Consider the following 17,018-nt stretch of genomic DNA (forward strand, 5'->3'; position numbering starts at 1 on the left):
GCACAGCTTTGTATCTTGGTGGCTTACAGGTGTGCCTGAGCTGCACAAACTCACTCTGCAGCCAGCTGACAAGCTCAGGAGAGCAAGTGCTGGCTGAGAGCACTTGCCAACACTCCCTCCTGCCAGCCCTTGTGCCGTGCAGCACACAGTGCTGCCCACATCAAACACCTCCAACACCTTCAAACAGAGAAGAGGGGATGGGATTCTGGATACCATGGGTCTTCTAGGCAGCCTGAAGTGAGTGAGGGCTTGTAACACACCTTGGTCCTCATTTATTTACTGTCCACTTTGCTGCATTCAATGCCAGAATTTGCATCAACTGCTACTTCAGGGCTGGGGATCTTGGGGGATATTCCACATTGGGATAATTTTATTCTTGGATTACTTTTGGTCTAATTTTGAGGTGGTATTGTAAGACAAAACTCACCAATGAACATACTGAGTCATATCTACATGACTTTATCCTTCTGCTCTGAACTCCCAGGCTTTTTTCATAGACTAGCTTGAAAATGAGAACTCACTGTTGACATTACCACAAATGTGTTATTAAATAGAACAAAATAACCTTCTGATTATTCTATAGTTCTATGCTGAATGGAAGCTCTGGCAAGTACTCTGTGAATCTGTACATTAAACTGACTTCAGAGCCTGTCTTAGAAACCACTTAATTTGCTCTGTGTTCAGAAATTAACAAAAAGTTAATTTCTGTTGAATGGATTGCAACATCTAGCAGAGAAATCTAACCAAGCATCCCACATGCTCAAGTTATGACCTACAAAACCCCTGTGGTTTTCTTTTTGGCTTTTTCCTGTTTGTTTTGTAGATCTGGAGGCTGGTTTAAACTGATAAACAATTAACTAATGGCTGCCCATTTCCTTATTCTTTCAGGCAGTCTGTGAACTGTGATGGATTTCCCACACTCAATTACGAACAAATCCCAGGAGAAACCTACTTTCCACCCCTTGTTCAGATCTCTGCTGCGTTTCCCTCTTTCCCATATGTTGGGGTTTTCTCCCACCAGATGATGACAGACCCACAGAACTGACAGTTGGCCACAAGGAGGGAATGCCTGGAGACAGGCAGGTCTTACCTGTGCAGTGAAGAAAGCTGGAGTCAGGGATCCCGAAGGAAGCGCGGGGCTGTTGAGGGCGATGGAACCGATGTCAGTGCTGGAGAGAATCATAGGTGGGGCAGAGATTTCCAAGCCTTTGGGTTTTTTAGCCTTTGGGGGAAGAGATGGGGATTTGGCCTTGGAGCCTGAGGAGAGGTTCAGAGGCTCAAGGGAATCTGAATCGTGGCAACTGGAGTCAAGGAAGAAGCTCTTGTGTTCTGTAGGGAGGGGTGAGGTGGGAGACAGAGATGGTGACCTGGAGGAGGATGATGATGGAGATGAAATGCTGGCACTGTTGGGTAGCATTAAGGAAGATATTTTAGCTGAAGAGTTGAGGAAAGCAGAGGCAGCTGCTGTTTCAGAAGTAGAAGGCAATGACACCACGGGCCTCGTAACTTGTTTGTCTGTTTTGTTTGTCACAAATCTGATAACAGTTCGGACTTCTTCCACTGGTGTGTTTCCTTCTGACTTCTCCAGTTTTTCTGTTTTGATGGTCTTGTAAGGGTCTGGCTGGTTCTGCAGAGAGTTGATAGTGAAAGAGGAGTAGAGGCCAGAGTGGATATATTCGTTACGGCTTGTGCTTTTCAGTGCTGACAAGCTGTGCTTGTGCTGATCCCTGCTCTCCGGAGGCATCTTACAGTCGCTGTCCTGCAGCAAAAGGCTCTCTCTGCTGATTTCCACAGCATGGGGATCCATTTTTAAAATCTCAGGAAAGGAGACAAACTTGTATACAAACTTTTGTCCGATCACTTTCTTGATGATGTTCTGCAAATACAAAGAAGGTGCTAGAAAGATCAGTGCTTCAGAGGCACCCAGTACTGCGCACACAAGGGCAGGGGGCACTGCCCCCTCATAAAGCTATGCAGGTCATTTTGTGGGGCTCCAAATGCTGATCACCCTTGGCTTATTCTAATACCTCTCTCTTCTCAGCCAGGGAGTTCACTCCTGGCTCCTCATGGTTTCCAACAAAACCACCATCACTTGGTGACAAAGACCTACTGGTGGCCTGTTTCACTTCTGCTTCCTCTGAAGCAGCTTGGGAATATTTTCTTTCCAGTAAAAGCAATTCTGCTGCCTTGTGGATTCGAGCCATGCCATCACTTGCGTTCCACAATAAATGCTAACTCCTTCATTCATGCCACCTAAAACTGACACCAACACCTGAGGATGAAGTACTCTCAGAATGTCTGCAAGGGACAAAACCACCTCAGCCTCCTGGCCCCAGTTATTTACCCTCTGTTCCTTACCACATAAGGAAAGGATTGAGCTAAACTTACAGTGACTGTCTTTCTGCCAATGATCGTGAACTTGTGTCTGTGAAAATGCAACCCCTTGCATAGGCTGGAAAAGTACTTGTGTCCTGCAATATCCCCTACACCATCTCCAGACCTGCATTAGGGTCAGGATGCTCACTGGTGCAGGCAGAAGGTTTTCATCAGTCTAAACTGACTATGGAAATTAATTATTGAAAAAGTCCCAGACCTCTCAAATGTTTGTAGAACCATTTATTTTTTTCTTGAAGTGTTCCCTTTATGTAAAGAACTGATTCTTTTGAGACTTTTTATCGGCATCCTGTTGCTAGTCCTAGTGCTCCTCCTGCAAACCCAGGTTGGCTGCCTGCTCTGACACACTTCCCAAGGGTATGTGTGCTCCTCCACAAAGGCACTTTATGGCACAGGCCTGGCTTAGGGGCTGGAACATTTACCACCCTAAGCCAAGTGCTGCAGAACAAAACAAGAAATGTGTCCTGAGATTTCCGTGCTAATTTCTCTCTTCTTGAAACCCCTGGTGGAGAGTTTGTTAAGTTGCCTCTGAAAAACCCTTTCCAAGAGGCTTCCCTTTAGTCCAGCACATCTGCTGCACCTCCAGCTGGTATTCTGCAGACATCTGCTCTGCTGTACATATGGGAATGTAAATATTTACAAATTTCCTAAAAATCTAATTGGTTTTTCATTCTACCACAGCTTCTGACACCAATAGTGGAAACATTTGTTAAGCTGTCTGAAAATGAAACAGAAAATTAAGGAAAAGGAAAAGAGACATCATCTTTCTCTATATATAGACAACAAGTAGTTCTGGGTGCTTGTACTGCCTGCACTACACCTTGCTCAGTCAAAAAAGCAAAGGAGCATTTTGTGAAAGAAGAATCTGCACTTGAGTGTCAGAACCTTTGCTGTCCTTCAGCTGAGCTACTTCACTCTGTAATTCATCTGTCTGAATGTCCTGGCATTTCATTCAGGCCCCTTCTTGAATACAAAACTAACCCTACAAAAGAATGAATACAAAAGAGCCCGGGGATGCAGCTTTGCATCACAGGTCAGGGGCTGTGGCACAAATAGAGAATGTTGTTTCCCAAGGTGATAACAGGGATCTGTAGCAAAGAGAAGAATTAAATTCAACAAGTTCGGACTAAAGGCACAGACTGCCTTCTTCCATGCTGAATCTACTCACCTGGCAGATGCTGCAGTGTCTTTTTTTGCCCTCCAGAGGTTCAGGACAAACAAGTAGCCCACAGAATCTCAGACTGCATGAGCTTTAATTCCCATGGCTTTGAGTTTGGCCTAGACTTTTTTTTTCATTGCTAATTAGGTGCAACATTGGATGATTGCATTTTTCTGCACTCTCAATATTGCATTCTCTTTCCAAAGAGCAAAATCTCCAATCTACTCACATATGAAAAAAAAACCCCATCCCAACTGGATTTTTGTTTTCTTTCTTTTATATATATATTTTTTAATATTTATATTTTAATGTAAAATAATGCCTCCCCTCTGCTCCTGGCAACTTTGAATCAAGCACTAGCAACTGAGATTCTCCTTGGAAAATGTGACTCCCAGCAGAACAAGATTAAATGTATTTAAGGATTGCACTTTTACACTGATGCAGACTTGAAACAGGGGAACATTGCTATAAAAAGCAACTGAATGGACTGGTGAGTTTATACTTCCTTTGTTATTATTAAATACAGTTATATTTTAAGAACATTGCAGTGCTGCTCCTCCAACTCTGTCAGCCTGCAGCAAAGGCCCACTTAACGATGGCTGGAGATGAAAAGATTCAAGTGCAGATCCCTCAAGCACTTTGCAGGCTTCTCTTAAATGTGTAGCCTGAGGAAATCTCCACCAGCATGCAAGAGAAAATAAGGACACAAATTAATGAAGTGCCTTAGAAAGGCACTGACTTTTCCATATTCTTTTGACAAATAATTGAAGGTAAAAAGCAGCATATTTTTGCCATCACCTCAGTGATCTGTCAGAGTCATTCTGAGCTATGACAGTTCAAACCACAGAAGACAGTGACAGGCACCACAACAAGCAGTTTGAAAGGACAAAGAATTGTGCCTTCTTGCATCTGCAGAAGACTAGACCACTTGCTTGGTAGCAGGACAGTAAGTGTATGTGAACATTTAGCCCTCTTTTGTTGTTGTTCTTTGAATTTTCTATGTAAATTCCCTCATGAACAGGCTTGCAATGAGTGCTAGTGGCTGCTGGCCAGGCCTGCAGGGAGCCAGGGTACGGCTGCTGGGCCCATGCAGCTGCTGCAGAGAGGAAATGAGCAACCGGGACAAGAGCAGAGGCTCCAGCCCAACAGCTTAAAAAAAAAAAAATCTTATCAATAGACAGCACTCTGACACTCAGAGAGAGGGCAGGGAGTAAGGAATGCCCCTCTTCTGTTGGCGTCTTGAACACTTTACACTTCCCCTCCTCTGCCCCCAGAGTACAAACCAGTGACTACAGCAAATGTGCCCAGCCCTGTGGAGAGGTGCCTGGGAAGCTGCAGTGCCTGCTGCCTGCTCCAACACATCAGCCCTGCTAGGGAGCTCATTCACAGCCCAGCACTTCAGGAACTTGCTTTATGAGCCCTTCCAAAAGCAGCCTCACCGGAGAGCTCTGAATCTGCTGCAGGGATGGCCCTCCTCTGCCCTGTCCTCCACAGAGCAGCTGCTGAGATGGTTCTCCCTGCAACTTCAACAAGACTGTCCTGGGAGGGGTTGTGTCAACTATGCACCACTGAATCCATCATGTGTTTGTGTTTTATTTTTATCAGCTCTGACTCCTGCTCCGTGTTTGAGCCATTTAGAGCAAATGTGTAACTATACTACCAGGGTGACTGAAGCATTTTAGTAGCTTGGCCCAAACCTGTTAGCTGGCAAGGTTGCTGGCTGCAGGAACCACTTGGGAGATTGATCTGGGACATGGGATTCACTTCCTAGTCAAATTTCAGACTATCTCAGGAGCAGGAAGACCATTTTTCCCTCTTTCCAGGAAGTGACCTTATAATCAGGATGACCAAGATCTCACAATTTATGACAGGAAAATGGACTTGTCTGTAGGCACTAAACATCCCTGGTCAGAAAAGAAGAAAGACCAGCGCTGTAGTGGCTGCTCCTACATCCCACTTGGATGTGTTGCAAGTTCCCTGGCTCTAAGAATACTGAGGGGTGCAACACGTGTAGGAGCACAGGTTATGAATCCCTCCCAGAACTCTATCCAGGCTGCTTCCAGCTACTGGGACCCCTACCCAGACAGGGGGCTGCTCACACTCCAGTGTCTGAAGTACACATGCTGGCAGGAGGTACCTGAGCAGGATGGTCTGCTCTGGAAAATGGGAGTGTGTCCACATCAGCATGTGCAGGCAGGCAGATTCTGCTAGCATCACAGGTTATGCAGTAATGCTTTGTATACTGTGTGTGCAGAAGCCAGATTTTGTAACATTTTTGATGCAGGCACAGGTGCTACTACCCTGTACACCTGTACTGACCTTTGGAAGATCAAGGCTCTCATTTAGCTGGATTTCAGTCTTTCTTCCTTCACCTCCAGCTGGAAGATAAAGGCTATTTCTCTGGCTAGCACCTATGACCAGGTTCTCTGCTCTCCATACTGCAGGTCACTGGACATCCCTTTCATCTCACATCAAACATGAACTGTTTTATGTGTCTTTTTGAGGCAGGTGTTCTTGGGCTTTCTCCTCTACCCATCACCTCTCACTGAGTGTCAAATCCTTTACTCCCACCTTTCCATATGGATAGCACTATATAATCATTTATGCCACTTCAGCCAAGCACTTTCTTGTCTTCCATAAATCACTCTTGGATGAAGTTCCTTCCAGTTTTCTATAAAGGTAATTTGTTCCTTAAAGTATTTCCTTGTAACACCTCTGACCTGCACCACTACATAATGTATAGCTGGTACTCCAGCACAATCACACTGCTATTGTTTCATTGGAGGATTCTATTTCCCCTGAGATGTCTTAGAGAAGACCTTCCCGAAAGTAAAATAACATTTTTCATTATCCTGAAGTATATCCTCATTTATATCCTGAAGTTCAGAAAGCACCCAAGCAAGGGACCTGAACCCAAAACAATTCTTTCATGCTTCCACCCACACTTGGATATTAAAAATACAAACTAGTAACCAGGTTACGGGGCTTGACCTGTTATGGGAGGGGAGTGAATGCACTGGCACCTCTGAATCCTGAGAGCACCTGAGAAGCCCTGCACTACAATGAGCACAAAGCAGCCCGTGTTATTTTAATGCTATAAATCATGCTGCCAAGCCATCTAAACAAGTGGGCACACAATAACTGAAACTAAAACTGACTGAATACCAGACTGAATAGTACTCACTGAGTAAAGCCTTGGGCTACATGCTGTTCAGAGAACATGCAAAAATATTGAATAGCTGTTCATCACAACAGTATGTGACTGGGTAATTAAAGATGCAGCATAACTCATGCAAACATCAGGGTTATCCAGGGAACTGTGATTCTTTTATTTCCTAACTTCTGAGGACTTGATTTCCACATTCCACAACCTCTACATCTTATTAATGTCAGTATCAGCACGTAATTTCCTGGATTCACCCTCCTTCTCTCAGAAAAAAAACCTCATGGGAAAAATCACTAGCTTCTCTCTTGTGGTGTCATCGTGAAATATTCATAGGGACGTTCAGTAGCCTTGAAACCCCTGGTGACTTCCAAAAGATATGTGCCATTACAGCTACCATAAAAACAAAATAACTGGGTAACCTGAGGAAAACAATAAACTTATTAACCCTACTTTTATAGGTATTTTACTTCAAGCTGAAGTGCTCTGTGTGGGAATAGTGCTGAAGCATTTTCTTGCCTGAAAGCATTACAAGGGATTTCTGACTGGCAAAAGTGTGACACGGTGGACACAAGCTGTAGGTAGAGTGCAGGATGCCTTTCCTCAGTGCTATCTGTCATCTGTGCTGCTGCTCTGTTGAGACAATAGGAGAAATGCATTAAATAAAATAAGAGGGTGGGGGAAGAATTTGGGGAACAAATGAAACAGGAAATGGAGTCTTCAGATTATCTACAAACATTTAGCAACTATAATCATGGCAGCAAATTACAATCAAGACATGCCATACTCTACATTTCCCGGGGTGCTTTTTCTGTGAATTTAACATAAATCTAGCCATCAGCCTCAACAGCATGTCATGCTTGCTTTCAAAGCCAGGCTAAGGAACTTGTCCTAATTGTGTTATTTTTCTCCAGTACTGGAATTAATTTACTTTTAAGTTCAGATGAATCAGATGATGAATTTTAACAAGCCAGTGTTCCCCCCAAGCAAAAGGCAGAGCTCATAAACCCCCACTTATCCAGCAATCAGGTTTTATTTCTCCATGGTGAATAATTTCAAAGATAATCCATGAAACATCAGTTAGTTCAGTGTCAACTGTATGCAGTAGGAGCAGAGGGCAGTCCAAGAAAGGAAGGTCCAGCCCATGTGCTACCATATTTTCTAAAAAATCACTGACTTTTGTCTCAAACTCACATGCTGCCAGATCACTTAGGTTATAGAAAGAGAAATTCCTGTCAATAATTCCATAGTGCAAATGAAGTCCTGTCCAGAGTTCTGCCTCATCTTTCCTGCTGCCACTCCCCCATCTGCAGCTCAGTGTTTGTCACATTTGTTCAGTGTGCATCCCATTTGTCCCAGCACCCCCAGCTGCCAACACATCCATCATTGCACACCAGCAGGGAGGGGACAAGGATTTCAGAAGGCTCCTTAAGGCTACCTCAAAGTCTAGACTGCTTTTAGGTTTATCTCACAAATTAATGAATGATCTCAAGCATAAGAGCATTACGGTCTGAGAGGGGCTCTTCCACCTCCCCAGTCCTTCCCCTTTTGTTCTGCAGGGGGGAAGGAAGAATGTCAAGGAGCCTTTCCTCCTTTTCTTGACTTCTTCCCTCCTGTGCTGTGCAGTATAGACTGAACTGAAGGCAGAGGAAGCGTTCAGGACTGAACCCACTGCTGAGCAATTCCCTGCCACTCCACAAGGATTCACCATCTGCTATCTTACACCATTCTCTCTCACACTTCAAAACCTGCAGCCAGGTTCTCTGTCCCTCTGCACTCTCCCAATAATCCACCTTTCTCCACTGTCTGGGAACCTACACGTCACCAAACACTATACCCACAGAGTGAGAAGCTCCCACTGTTTCATTCCAAAGGAGTTACTCTTTCCATTTAAATAGAAATAGCCATAGGTTTGGATTGGGGTTCAAACCCTGATTGCAGTACATGGGGAAGAAATAATTTATCCTTCTTTCCATCTAGGAGCTATGACCTCCACTGGACCGCAGAATGCCTGAAAAAATGGCCAAAATCCTTGTGCCACTTAGATAAAACTGTCAGACAGAAGACCATCTCTACAAACAGCAAGCAGTTGCCTCAGCCAGGCAACTGATGAAGAAACTGTACAGCCACTCTGGCAGAGACAAAACAGATGACAAAGGTGTGTGCGTGCTGGGGGCAGGGAACTGAAAACAGAACAGGGGTTAAAAAAAAAGGTTAAGGGATAAAAAAAGCAAAAGCAACAAGAGAGTCTCAGGTAAGGAGCCATTATATTCCATTACTTCAAAGAGAACAGAGAGATCTCAAAGCACAAGTGCTACAAATATCTTGTTCCTTGTTTTTAGGCAATGTCTGTTCAGTCATTAACAGCATATTTGGGCTCTGCCTGGCTCTGCTCTTCATGCACCAGCAGGCACTGTGTCTCCATTGATCCCAGTCAAGTTTATAACCAGAGGGGCTGGAGTCATATAATGAAACAAACTTCCCCATGCTGAGCAGAAGCCTTTTCAGCACTTAGTGAAGGGGATGCATCACACCAACTGCCCAGAACAGCCACTGTACTGTCCTCACCAAATCCTTTCATGCCTTCTCTGTCAGGCCACCTTTGAAATGTATTAAGTGGGAAAATCTGACTTCTAGTGGACAAAACACTAACATCCCTAAATCTAAAACTAATTTTTTTTTCCAGGAGAAGGAGCCCCTGTGGGTCATGGAAAGTCTGTTCATCCAATTGTTCATTGTTAATTTGCAGTCAACATGTTTTTTGATCACTGTGTTAGATTGACTGCATAGCACTGTGCCCTGCAAGAATTAGTGCACTACAAATAATACATGACAACAGCACTCTAAGGTCAGTCCAGAAACAGTATCTACTTTCCTCTGCCTTGTGCAGGCAGCAAACATGCCCTAATTCTGCTGAATACCAGCATTACTCACTGTATAATTTCATCTCACGCCTTTTTCAGAAAATCAAGATGAAAACAGGCCAACAAGCACAGCTATGAAGTTCTCCTTTATAATATACAAAATCTATAAGAGTATTTTTTATTAATATTTAATCTTCAAGAATATAGGACATAGTAAAACCTAATAACTTGGAATTTTTATATCTTATTGGAAAATATCCATTTAAGGAGAACTAATCCTGAAAAGATTTAATATCGATTAGTAAAAACAATATAATATTCATCAAAAAAAGGGTGCAGAAACAGTTTGGAAATTCCTTTAATTTACTGGAGTCTAAAATTGAGAAATGTGAATATGCAAGATTCGTGTTCTACAATATCTGTATATTTGTATTCTACAATCTTTTCCTTCTAGGATCTTGACTAGTTAGAGGAAGTTCTGAATAGCTTACACGGAGAGGAGAAATATTAACTGGTAGCATTTCTATTTTTTTAGTGTACATGAGAATAACAAAATTTACCTTGTCATAATAGTATCTGAGCGCCCGGCTCAGCTTGTCATAATTCATATTAGTTTTGTTTTTTCTGAGTCCCCACAGCTTAGCCACTTCTTCTGCCTTGAGAAGCTTGAATTCGCCATCATTAGATGTCCAGCAAATGAGGTGCTCGTGTTTCTGGTCTAGCAGCAACTGCAAAAGGAACTGCCACAGTGTGATTGCACTCTCCATACCTAGAAGGGACAAAGGAGAGCAACAGTGAGCAAGTGTTCCACCGAACACTCATTTCAGTAATAAGCTTTATGCAGGAGTCATCCTACATAACTGAGAAAAGGAAGCTACCACATCATTCACAACCAAACATCCACAAGACCTACAGGCCTTCCACTGCTTTTCCAGTATTTTCCCCACTGCTGTTCTCTGAAGGATCACATAAAATAGAGGAAGTATTTAGAAAAGCACTGCCCACAAAGTTCACATTATACAAGGTCACCGCCAGTTGGCATCTTCCATTCGTTGTAAGCAATTGCTCTTCAAAGGAACACATAAGGCAGGGAGAAAAGGACTTAACATGACTATCCACTGAAATGATATTAAAAACCTGCTGTTTACAGTCAGGAGGAGTTTACTGGACTTCAGATACATCACTGTGAAAAAGGGGAGGACAAGGGAAGACTAGAGCAATTGCCTTTGATTACAGGACCAGAAGCTACATCTCTTCCCCCTCACACCAGCAGACTGCCTTTGCCTATTTTGTTTTTTTCCAGGGCCTCAAATTACTCTTGATGCTTCTGTTTCCCAATTCAAATAGGTCAGAAGACATTCTTTATTTTTTAGAAAAGCTGGAAGTTCAGTACACTTAAGTACAGTAAAGTAAGTGATGTTTATCCAGAACCTCTCTTTAATGGGGATCTTTTCTTTCATTATCATAGGTACTACTGAGAATGAGGAACATTTTTAACAGTGCCTGAGTCTAACATCTGAGGTTGGTTGAATTTTTTTCTCTGCTAAAGGTTGTTTGAATATCTTTTTCCTCTGCTACTGAGCCCTCCCTAGAACAAACCTGTTGTTCAGGCACTGCACTAAAAGGATAAACTGAAGGCTGGCTACATTCCAACTCAGCACAGGTATATATACAACTAAAAAACTGGGAGCATTATCGCTGCTAACAACTTATCATTTTAATGAAGATGCAGCTAAATCTGACCTTTTAAACCACAGAAATATTAAATGAGATTTTCACCCACTTTCAAAAACATTCTCAGCTTTAGCATGTTAACACTGAATCAAATAAAAATTTTTGGCATCTTCTGATTCTTAACTTGGACATGTTATGTCACAGAGATTTATTGCTGGTATTGATTGATTGACTATGGCGCTGATGGGGCTAATTATTACCCGATTTACTTCTGTGCGTGAAACAATGTGTACTTTTGTCTTTATCTAGACAAGCTCAGGATTTGTAGCGCCCTGGTTCATTTTGTTTCCCCATGCAGTGTTGTTTGTGCCCTAGCAGATGCCGCGGACAGGATGCCAGGCTGGCTGCCTGCCGCTTCCCTGGATGCGCGTACCACAAGAGGGCACAAGACTTCCAGCTATCCCCGGCAGGGAACAGGAGAGCACGGGAACAGCTGCCTCCTCAGGTCTGCCCAGCAGGAAGGACATCACCGTGCTTAAGGCTCATGAGTAAAAAGAAAAACAAATTGCGTGAGCTACTTTACCAGTGTAAAGCAAGTTAATGATACTAGAGAACGTCGTCAATAGTTTTGTGGAAAAACAGGATTTGGAGCTATGTTTTGGTCCAAATAATTTTTAAGTAAGCTAGCCAAACAAGGGTTGGCAGAATTGATGATGATTTTATTATCTCTTCAAAATCCTCCTTTCTCTAATTAACTGAGAGTCCCGTCTGAATGACAAAGACAAAACCACTGATGCCCAGCTGAGTGACACCATAACAACGCAGCCCTTTCAAAGGTCACTTGAGGCTCTTAGGACTGTCAGGGATCCTGGAAACAGAACAGCCTATATGGAAGCTCTGGCACTTTCAAACGTTTGCATTTGCTTCATTGCAATTTTATACAAATCCTTTTCCACATAAAATAAGGCACCAAAACAAAATTCATAGCTAGGATTAAATATACCTGACAGTTACTCGCTTTACAGCCTTTAAAAGTTTCTTTAAACTACACCCTCTTTGCAGACATTAGCATCTTTAACAGATTATTTATCTATAACTTCATCGATAATAAATTGTCCCTATTAATCTGGCATCATAAATATACAGATACACATCATATATGTATATACTTTCTAATACTTGCAAGTTTTGCAATTGACTTTGCTAAAAACGTGTATTTATATACAATCATATTCCTCCTAAATAATTCTATTTTCTGTACATCACATATTTTGCAGCCATACCCTGCATAATTTTAACTTGCATAATAAAATTCCTCCTAACAAGAAATCACAAACAGAACTTCTGTTGCTCTGGAAAATTTTAAGTGCCATATAAATATCTTTCTTCAAAATTGTACTAAAATGTGTCCTATGCTACAAAGACCTGTCAGCAGAACTTCAGCTGAGGAAACTAAAGAGGGTTGAGAATTATGGAAGAACCAATACAAATTTCACCACCATACCATCACCCAAGACAGTGTAATACCTCAGAGACACAATTCTCTCACCCAGATCTTAAAGTACAAGTTCAGCACTCATGGCTCGGAAGAGAGGTTAGGTGGAACTGGACGCCCAGTGAAGAACATTTTGCTGCAGCCTGCTCCATCCCCATTCACCTCTGCCCATGAAAGCTCACAAGGTAACAAGGTAACTGCAGCTAACTTTGTACTAACTACGCTTTCCATGATGAACCTGTTTTCTGATGCTTATCATCTGTAAAATGTAAACAGTTTTGGATTCCATTTTATCTACTGAGTGTGGCACTCAAGGTGACTCAGCCACAGGCATGATGTGAAGTGCATGAACAGCACAAGCCTGGGTGAGAGAATCCCACAGGAACATTCACTCCACAAACCATAGGTCCTGGTGAGCAAGGAGGGGTGATTCCCATCAGGTTATCTCATAAAAGGTTACTGCCACCTTTTTGGAAGTGGCTCAGTTATTCCAGCTGAGATCCCTGGATAATCTCTGGGGGTCACTCCAGGTGCTGGTGCCAGGGCAGATGGCTGTGGTGGGATTAGATTCAGGCAGCTCCTCACAACCCTATCTTGCCTGACCACAAGCTCTCCCAAGCCTGTGGCTCTGAAGAGGCTTTATAAAGGACCTGTGTACCTCAGACTTCAGCATCAACGTGCTCAGTTGGTACATGCATAAATCTTCTACTGGTATGACCCAAGTCTGCCCCTACAGAAATGAGATTAAAACAGCTCAATGCTGCATTGTGCTTCATCCCTCCATCTGCCACTGAGTTCCTGTATAAAGCTTCCCATATTGCTTGTACAGCAACTGTATGTATGATTCCTACAAGTGGCAAATCATGCTAATTACATTTTCAGCTGATCATTAATTGTATGGTCCTACTCATCTAACCACCCAACTTGAGGCGTGAAGGTCTGAGTCACACTGACTATTCACAGCTGTAACTACCTATAACAGAAGCCTTGCTCTAAGTATATATGGTGAAGTAAAATCTCAGATTTCTTGAATTTGGTAAACTGGTGCTAATCTCATTTCCATTCTGTAAAATGTGATATGCAGAGGAATAGTTGTAGGAGGATCCTCTGCCTGGACTCCTCTCTGAGAAGGAGTTTGGAAAGCAAAGGGGTCCCCTCTGCACCCCATGACTCAGAGGGAAGGCTTCTCTAATAAACTTTGTCTGCAGCTCCCATTCTGCCCATGGCAAATTCCCATGCTGCCCACAACAGAAGAATCTAAGATTCTGCAGTGACAGGATTTTATAACTGATGCAAAATATTTTATTTCCAATCAGGCCAACAGATTTATTAACCTGCCTTTCTCAATGGGAACTGTTTTGAATTCCACAAGGCACTAACTGTCCCCTTGGGAGGACAGAATGGCCACACAGGGCCACACACCTGTGCCCCATTTGAGTGGTCAAGCAAGAGAATCACAAAACAGATGTATTGGATTTATTAGAAGATATGTAATTCAACCAAAAATCTGGTACCTGTATTAAAAGTCATAATAAATTATGACTGTGAGGAGTTGGAGATCTTCAGAAAACATTATATTTCATTTATGTATTTTCCAACTCTTTTGAATTTTTACTGACTCAAAGGGAATTCAGTGTCTTGCCTTACTTTGACAGAAAGGGTTGTTAGGATGTGGCCACTTCTTACAGTGACCACATTTCATTCAACTCTTTACTAACATTAAATAGTAATAATAAATATTCCTCTTACTTCTGTGCTCAGTACAAGATTTGAATGCAGAGCAATAAATAATACATGGAACCACATACTGAATTACATGGATTAGCAGAAAAAATAGTTTTTAAAAAACTCTTATTTAGATAGTCACATGTATCAATGGTACAGAATGAGAAACACAACTTATGTTAGAAACATATACCCTGTGTCATGGAAAGCCTAATCAAAATTCATACAGACAAAAGAGTCAATTTTTTAATCCATTAACTCTGACATATCTGATTTTGCCATCTTACCATTTTTTAAATATTTATACAATGCATTTGACAGTCAAAGATGCTTTCTAAGCCATGAAACAAAATTTGCTAGTTTGACGTGACCCAGATAGCCTAGTAATTTTATTTTGTGATCACTTCCACTACTGCTCATGCAAATAATCACGGGCATAGTTAGAAGAAATTATACTTGGAAATGCTGTGTTAGACAGCAAAATGGTATTTCAGGACTGAGTTTTCTGAAAATCCATTTCTCTGGCAGCTGTGACAGGGAACCACACTGACACCATCTGCATTAGCAATTTACATTCCTTGCAACGTGCTTCCCCCCACACAAACCCTAGCAACTGCATGATCAGTGTGATACACCATGCCCTCCACACACCAAACTTTAAGTTTAGGTCTGATGCCAGAAGGCAGCAAATCAGAGTGTCTGTGCTGATAATTCTGCTCCTGTTTCAACCAAACCGAGGGACTAACAGAAATGCCCAAACTTGGAGCAGCAGTGGAGTCAACACCATAAGCTCTCCCTGAAGAGGATAATGGAAATGGACAGAGACATCCATAGAGCAAAGTGTCCTGTCTGAGAGATGATATTCCTGTAAAGGGTCCACCCAAATTCCTCACTTAGGCAAGGGGCCTACATGCCAAATACTCTCTCCCCCTTTAGTATATGAAGACTGGCTCCAACCAGCATGAAAAAAAAACACTATGAAAACATTATACAAGTTGCATTAGAAATAGTTAAGATGTGATCATATATGTGCTGATGAGCTGCATAAGCTTTTTCATTTTTTACCAAGACAATACATATGAAATTTCATGTGATAAAATGTCAGTCAGTAAGGTAGCATTAAGATCCAAAAATACATTTATTAATGTGCTGGGCAAATAAGCAAGGCATCTTTAGGTCAAAGTGGTGGAAAACCAGGAGGCTCAAAGACAAACTGAGATAAGCAGGATAGTGCTCGAAGCATCAAGTTTTGTAGGACTCTTGCATAGGAAAAGCCACATGTAAAAGGCAAAAAGCTGGAAAGCAGCTCTGTAGAAATTCAGGACTTCTGCAGAGGTCCTTAGCTTTCACACAACTATGTTACAGCTGTAACACAGCTCTGCTCTCCCAAGTAGTCCAGGTTTCCTACTTGGATTTTTTTCTCCATGTTAGCTCCCCTACAGCCTTTTCTGCTGATCCTGGACAATCAGCATTGATTGAACAAGTTTTGAAGGCTAAAACTAGGAATCCCTCCAGGCATTAGGATCAAAACCAGTCCCTTTTGCTTTAGAGGGTCTGCAAAGGAACATCTGGGAGCCTGAGCTATAAACCAGGTCGGGGGATTTGGGGCAGAGGAGGGACAGCTGAGTGGGACAGCCTGGCTGGGGTGCCCAGAGGCTGAAAATAACCTGCTGGTGACCAATTAAATCGGGAAGACGTAAAAGCTGTTAGCCAGCATTACGCCATGTAGGTAGTCACAGAGAGATGGTGATCAGACATGTACGTGAAAAGGATTAAGAGGCTGAGTCAGGGCAGGGAAATTAATTTCCCTTAGCATATGAAGAAACTGCTGATTCCTTCTGTAGCCAAAGCAGCTGCAAAAGATCCAGCTCCTTTTTGTATGCCCCATCACAGCAGGCACACACCTCCACTTACATTTCCCTTACAGGCACGTGGGTGCTTTTGCAAGCACACAGCATTTCTCAGTAACAGATGCCTTTTTTTACCATTTCAGCTACTCTGGAAAACGTGTGTACATTTTTTGTGCGTCCATTTTCTGGTTTTGTATCCCAATTCTGCCCAGCACGTTTCTCCGAGCAGCGTGACGTGGGGCATTGTTAGTTTCTCATTCACGTTAGCATTTGGCTTCCTTTATTTCTGCAGGTTGCAGCCAGGAAACTGGAAAATGGGCCACAGGAAACCTGGCCTCCTACATCTGTCCCAGTTTGTAATAGCAGCTCTGGTTTTATTTTTCTAAGTGTCTCAGGTTCATTTTAACCCTTGAGAGGACTGCTGCAATACCATGTGCAAGAATGTGACTGTTTTGCCATTATTTTTTAACCACCATTTCTCAACAATAGAAATGGAGATTTTTTTACTTAACTAAATTAATTTTAAAGTCCATTAATACTTAGAAAATAAACAGTTACAAATTAATTTAAAAAACAACTTTTGCTGGAAATTGGCAAAAGAATTCCATATATAAATTCCGTGCTATATAAAACATCAAAGAGTACAGACAGACAAAAATACAGAACAAGGTAGTGTCTATATATATCCTAAACA

At 42.3% G+C, this 17,018-nt stretch overlaps 1 protein-coding gene across 1 annotated transcript in view; it reads right to left on the reverse strand.

Moving 5' to 3' along the window:
- The window catches only part of ELK3 (ETS transcription factor ELK3), a 35,622-nt gene that overhangs the window by 8,141 nt on the left and 10,463 nt on the right, over window positions 1-17,018 (reverse strand). Inside the window, exons 2-3 of the mRNA XM_063154854.1 lie at window positions 10,141-10,349; window positions 1,091-1,876 (exon numbers count right to left, since the gene is read on the reverse strand). Coding sequence (XP_063010924.1) covers window positions 1,091-1,876; window positions 10,141-10,347 — 993 coding nt within the window. The 5' untranslated portion in view covers window positions 10,348-10,349. The remainder of the gene's footprint in view (window positions 1-1,090; window positions 1,877-10,140; window positions 10,350-17,018) is intronic.

This window comes from Melospiza melodia, chromosome 4 (genome assembly GCF_035770615.1).
Source record: "Melospiza melodia melodia isolate bMelMel2 chromosome 4, bMelMel2.pri, whole genome shotgun sequence".
Taxonomy (NCBI): domain Eukaryota; kingdom Metazoa; phylum Chordata; class Aves; order Passeriformes; family Passerellidae; genus Melospiza; species Melospiza melodia.